Source organism: Gekko japonicus, unplaced genomic scaffold, assembly GCF_001447785.1.
Source record: "Gekko japonicus isolate JY-2015 unplaced genomic scaffold, Gekko_japonicus_V1.1 scaffold2649, whole genome shotgun sequence".
NCBI classification, from domain to species: domain Eukaryota; kingdom Metazoa; phylum Chordata; class Lepidosauria; order Squamata; family Gekkonidae; genus Gekko; species Gekko japonicus.
Genome location: NW_015165902.1, coordinates 204,076 through 210,771, shown reverse-complemented (window position 1 = coordinate 210,771; position 6,696 = coordinate 204,076). Strand labels below are relative to the sequence as shown.

The following is a 6,696-nucleotide window of genomic DNA, read 5'->3' as shown; positions in this document are numbered from 1 at the left end:
TCCTTCCTCCCTCCCTTCCTTCCTTCCTTCCTTCCTTCCTTCCTTCCTTCCTTCCTTCCCTCCCTCCCTCCCTCTGTCTCTTTATTCCATCCCTCCTCCCTCCCTCCCTCTCTCTCCCTTTCTCTCCCTCCCTCCCTCCCTCCCTCCCTCTCTCTCTCTCTCTGCCTAGCCTTCCTCACGGGGGTCTCATTGTGAGGATAAGATGAAGGAGATGAGAATGGTGTTTCAAGTTCCTTTTGGTTCCCATCAGGGAGAAAAGCAGGTTAAACAAATGAATATGGGCCTTCACAAATAGAACCCCGTGGACTGTATGAGAGCCCATGTACTGTAGTGGTTAGAGTGCTGGATTAGGTTCAGAGGCATCCAAGTTCGAATCCCCACTCTGCCAAGGAAGCTGGCTGGGTGACTATGGGCCAGCCACATGCTCTCAGCCTAACCAACCTTGGATAGGGTTGCCAACTTCAGAAATACATGGAGATTTGAGGGTGCGGCCTGGGGGAGTAGGGGGTTTAGGAAGGGAAGGGACCCTGGCAGGGTATCGTGCCCCGCAGTCCGCCTTCCAAAGCAGCCGTTTTCTCCAGGAGAAGTGGAATAAATGTTTTAAATAAATAAGTAATAAGTGATGCCTGTCGCCTAGAGATCAGTTGTCATTTCAGGAGATCCCCAGCCCCCGCCTGGAGTGTGGCAAGCCTAACTCAGAGGGCTGTTGTGAAGATAAAATGGAAGAGAGGAGACCCGTGTCTCCCTATTGGGGATAAAGGCGGGGTATAAACGAGGTACATCAACTTTGGGGTCTGTCCAGATCACTTCAGACGCAGAGCTTTTCAACGGAGTCTGTAAAAAAAGAACTCGTGGGCACTCCATGAAATTGCTGAGCGGTCGGAGTCGGGTTAGAATGGATAAAAGGAAGTACTTCTTCACCCAAAGAGTGATTAACACATGGAATTCACTGCCACAGGAAGTGGTGGCAGCTACGAGCATGGACGGCTTCAAAAGGGAATTAGATAAGCATATGGAGCAGAGGTCCATCAGTGGCTATTAGCCACAAGGTATAGATAGGGACTCTGGGGCAAGTGATGCTCTGTCATCTTGGTGCTTGGGGGGGGGGTCAACAGTGGGAGGGCTTCTAATGTCCTGGCCCCACTGGTGGACCTCCTGATGGCACCTGGTATTTCTGGCCACTGTGTGATACAGAGTGTTGGACTGGACGGACCTTTGGCCTGATCCAACATTATGTTCTTGTGTTAAGTATGTTCTCTTCTCACGTATCACTGCAGACTTCATTAATGTTTCCCAGACAAAGCGTTGAATGAGAGATGCACACATGAATTAAAAGCACATGTAAAACAGCCACATATGGTAGTCATAATATAGGGAAGTCTACATGATGTCCCTGACTGAGCTCTGGGAGAAGCACTGAAAACCAGGTCCACCTGCAGAAGGTGTGCAGAACACCGTCACATCTTCCCGTGGGTTTCCCCCTCAAATAAAGCGTGTCTTCCGATATGCACCAACCAACAGGCTCTGGTGGGGACTAAATTTATCTATAGGAAAGCAGGATGTGTCGCTTCATCTCTCAGTTCGAATGCGGCCGCATCCAAGGGGGAGAAGCCGACGCCTCCACGGGAGAGAGCCTCATAATGTCGGGAGGGGGGCTGTGGGAACTCGAGATAATAAACTCGAAGAGACCACGGCAGGCAATCCCATTCAGACCCGCTGGCAAATTGGTTTCTAAACTTTCCCCCTGCTTAATCCTTTTAATCTTTACATCCATTTTCTTCCTCATTGGATTTCTTTCATTCAGGGGAAGGGGGAAGCCGTGATAACCCCGCTCCTACTGGGAAAGCGAGGGAAAAGGCTGCTGCTTGTAGAAGCTCACTTGAAATCACAGATTACCTGCAAATGGACAAGTGGAGGCAAGGGCCTGGTTTGATTTCTGGCCGGACTTTTATTAATCATCTGTTCTGAACAGGGGCAGGGCTGGGAAAGATTTCCTATCTTCTTCAGGCATCTCTGGTGGAAACCGGCAAAACAAGAAAGCCAGGGTTCCCCTCCCACGAGAGAATGGACCGAAAATCACAGCAGTCGAAGGGCGCTGAGGCAGAATCAGGGAAAACAAGAAATTCAAAACAGGGGAAAGATAATGTGGAGGCAGTACCGCTGCCTCCAGTCCCCCCCCCTCCTTTCTGTCTACTTTGACATATTTACTGTTAAGATGGACAGGATTACTGTACAGGAACCAGAACGATTTGCAGTTGCCCAGCAGAAAGCGTTTGATCTGTCTTGGGTTGCATCTGAATGGATCGTGACACTTTTGGAAAAAATGGGACAAAGGAGTTCTACCCAATGATGGTGGAACAATGATGGCTGCCAAAGAAGAAGAAGAAGAAGAAGAAGAAGAAGAAGAAGAAGAAGAAGAAGAAGAAGAAGAAGAAGAGATTGGATTTATACCCCGCCCTTCACTCGGAGTCTCAGAGCGGCTTACAAACTCCTTCCCCTTCCCCGCCCTACAACAGACACCCTGTGAGGTAGGTGGGGCTGAGAGAGCTCTTTCCAGAACTGTCCTTGAGAGAACAGCTCTGACAGAACTACGGCTTGCCCAAGGCCATCCAACAGCTGCAAGTGGAGGAGTGGGGAATCAAACCCGGTTCTCCCAGATTTGAGTCTGCACACTTAGCCACTACACCAAAATGGCTCTCTCGCTGAAAGCAAACACTCAGCAACTCCTCGTCTCCTCCTCCTCTTTCCCTGGTGACATTTTGTAATGCAAAAGGTATGGCATGAGGGCACCGTGCAGTAGGTTTCCCCAGCTCCACACCGTTTTCTCTGTCTTGTGTAGGTGAATAGACTTAATTTCCCTCTGTCTGTGTGTGTGTGTTTGTTTGTTAGCAATTTCCAAATCTTGAAACAAATCATAATTCTGGGTTTTCTGTTTTTCAGATAACTCCGCTGGCATTGTGGCCAGGAGAAGTGGCTACAGCCGGAGGCAGCAAGAGTTGTATTTCCTCCCGGTTGTGATAGAAGACAGCAGTTACCCCATTCAGAGCAGCACCAACACGATGACGATCCGAGTCTGCAGATGTGATTCTGATGGTACCATCCTCTCTTGCAACGTGGAGGCCATCTTCCTGCCGGTCGGACTCAGCACAGGAGCCCTGATTGCAATCTTGTTGTGTATTGTTATACTTCTGGGTTAGTATTTCTTCTTTTGCGCACTGTCCATTTCACTGACACCCCAGGAACAGGACTGGGCGTGATGGGTATGGGGATATTTGATTAATGTAGCAGTGTTTTGCCCAGGCATAGAAACATAATACTGCGTGCAGTAAATAAATCTCCCAAGAAGCAGGGCTATTTTTCGGCAGGAACGCACAGGAACGGAGTTCCAGCTGGCTCCTGAATTGGCCACGGCCAGCATGAACTCATTAGCATAATAGGCCACACCCAACAGCAGGAACTCATTAGGATTGGCTACATTAGGGGTGTGTGGCCTAACATGCAAAGGAGTTCCTGCTCCAAAAAAAGCCCTGGGTTTTGACAACAAACACGGTAAACAGAATAAGAAGCAAAAGGTGGGTGTGGCTGGATGACCACACTTCTGGTAGCATGGGGGTGTGGCCTAATATGATAATGAGTTGTGTTGTCAGGGGTGTGGTGTAATAGGCTAATGAGTTTCTGCTGTTGGGTGTGGCCTATTATGTTAATGAGTTCGTGCTGGGCTTTTCCTACAAAAAAAGCCCTGCCAAGAAGTATGTTGCAAAAAAGGTAAACTTATGTTTAGAATCATAGAATCACAGAGGTGGAAGGGGCCATACAGGCCATCTCGTCCAACCCCCTGCTCAGTGCAGGATCAGCCCAGAGCATCCCTAACAAGTGTTTGTCCAGCTGTTGCATAAAAACTGCCAGTGAAGGGGAGCTCGCCACCTCCCTAGGCAGCTGGTTTAATTCAAGTAGATTCAGTTCACATTCAGGTTGCAGCTGAAAGGAGAGAGAGAAGACTAATCTAAAGAGTCCTTTCCCTCTCACAAATGGCCAGCTTGTCCTGCATCATGTGTGTGGGAGTAGGAGGGCATTGTCTCTACAGGAGAGACATGTGTCTCCAGGGAAGGCCATGTGCAGAGAAGGAGAAGAGAAAGGGACAGAGAGGAGAGGCCAGAGGGTAGCTCCCAGGTTAAGACAAAGGGCTCTTCTGCATTCTGATTTTTGTCACTCCTTTGTCCCTATTGCTTTGGTGTGTCCCCTCCCCCCTTTTCCACATGTGTTTTGCTCCCTTTGGAACTACTAGAGATAGCACAACACACTTGGTGGGGGGAAGGGGACGGACCCTGAAGCGATAGGAACACACAAGTGATGAAAATCAGAATGCGGAAGAACCCAAAGAGAGGCATCCCATTCAAGGAGATAACACCTGTACACATTTAAAGAGTGATGTAGCCCCCCTCCCCAGCCCCCCAATATCCAGGCATGCTGAGTTGCTCACTCCAGCAGTGTGGGGATTCTGTAGTGGGAGCACAGGAATCAGCCACCGCCACTCCTGACAGCCAAAATGCCCTCGTATTGGTAGAATATTTGTGTATTTACTTTATAGCCTGCCTTTCTTGCTGAGACTCAAGGCGGATTATAAAATACAAAAGCAATGCAACCAAAAAAAAAACCCAGTAAAAGATATACTTGAACAATGCAGCAAAACCAAAAACAATGCAGTGAAAACAGTGTGGTATATATTAAAATAGTGTAATAAACTACAGTTCTATTCTCTTTATTGAAGCACTTTTGTGGACCATTCCATTTTACTAAAATTTACTTTATGTATAACTCTCATAAAGGTTTTTTTTATATGTGTGTGTGGGGGGGACGGGTTCCCTGCATTAATCACAGATCACTTAAGAAGAACCCTGCTGGATTAGACACACGGTCCATCTAGTCCAGCATCCTGTGTCACATTTCACAGCACAGCCAACCAATAGGGCATAGAGGCCGGGCCTTCCCATGACGCTGCCTCCCAGCATTGGTATCCAGAGGTTTGCTGTATTTTTAAAAGTGCCTTTTTATACCTGAATCCAAAAGTGATCTGTGAATTCGCCCCTGTAGTTCTTCAGTACCAGAGATCAATGTGGCATTTTATTGTTCAAAGAGTCAGTGTCTTTCTGTACATAATTTACAATCCTGCTCTTCTTCTAGTCAAAAAGTGCCTTTTTATACCTGAATCCAAAAGTAATCTGTGAATTCGCCCCTGTAGTTCTTCAGTACCAGAGATCAATGTGGCATTTTATTGTTCAAAGAGTCAGTGTCTTTCTGTACATAATTTACAATCCTGCTCTTCTCCTAGTCATCGTCGTCCTGTATGTGGCGCTGAGACGGCAGAAGAAGAAAGACACCCTCATGACCTCTAAGGAAGACATCCGGGACAACGTCATCCATTATGACGATGAAGGAGGTGGTGAGGAGGACACTCAAGCTTTTGACATCGGGGCCCTGAGGAATCCGAAAGCGGTTGAGGATAACAAAATACGCAGGGACATAAAGCCAGAGGCTCTCCGCTTGCCTCGTTCGAAACCACCTGCAGAGGACAACACAAACATCAGAGATTTCATAAATCAACGGCTGCGAGAAAACGACGGGGACCCCTCCGCACCCCCTTATGACTCTCTAGCGACATATGCTTACGAAGGGAATGGATCAGTGGCTGAGTCCCTCAGCTCCATCGATTCTCTTGCGACAGAAGCAGACCAGGATTATGACTATCTGAGTGACTGGGGGCCACGCTTTAAAGTCCTAGCAGACATGTTTGGAGAAGAAGAAAGTTATAACCCCGATAAAGTCACTTAGCTCGAGTGGGAGGGAAGGCAAAAAAAGTAAATCTACAGAAAATTGAAAAAATAAACAAGCTTTATAGGACAAGATTCCTTTGATTATAAGAGATAGCAGCAGTTTCCAGCGAGTCCCTGTATTTATCATATTGTCCATTTTGGTTTAACCTGTTTGTCGGGAGAACAGATCATCCTCGACTTTCTACTACTTTTGTTGGTTGATCTTTTTTATTGTTACTTTGGAGTCACTCTGAGACAATCTCAGGCCTCGTAGCTACAATTTATCAATACAACAATGTAGAATGGAGAAGAAGATAGCTTTCCGGCATCACGGTGGAAGAGCTGTAGGATTTTTTTTAATTCCACTAAAGTGCCTATTGAAACTCTTTACCATTTCAAGTGGAAATGACTGCTGCGACAGAGCTAAGGGAAACAGACATAAAGGGATGGACATTAGCTTTATGTCACGGAGCAATAGCGACATGCCCACATCTGATTCTTCTAGAACAAAACTGGAGGACAATGTCTGGAATCTCTCTGTCCAGGGACTGCATTTCGGTGGGGATCGTGTTCTTTTTGGTTCTGTTTTTAGAAACAACAACAACAACAAAGATATAAAATGTTTGCCAGGTTTCACATTTCTTATGCCTACACTTCACATGGGGGAAAAAGAATTAAAAGCTGTTGTTCCAATTCAAATTGTAAAGCCCATGGTCTTAAATTGAAATCAATGAATATTTAAAATGTTCATCAAAATATTACACTTTTTCAAGAATTAAAAAAAAATGAGATGTGACACTAGTAGATATTTCTTATTGTGGTGCTATGATAGTTATACACTCCGCTCCAGTTACAGAATAAGGTGTCTTGAGAGTTTGGTTAGATG

The 6,696-nt window shown here is 46.5% G+C and overlaps 1 protein-coding gene across 1 annotated transcript in view; it reads left to right on the top strand.

Moving 5' to 3' along the window:
• LOC107110576 (cadherin-12-like) overlaps positions 1-5,829 on the top strand; it is a 46,212-nt gene extending 40,383 nt beyond the window's left edge. Inside the window, exons 6-7 of the mRNA XM_015411374.1 lie at positions 2,941-3,192; positions 5,330-5,829. Of these exons, the coding sequence (XP_015266860.1) occupies positions 2,941-3,192; positions 5,330-5,829 (752 nt within the window). The remainder of the gene's footprint in view (positions 1-2,940; positions 3,193-5,329) is intronic.
• Positions 5,830-6,696: the final 867 nt, after the last annotated feature.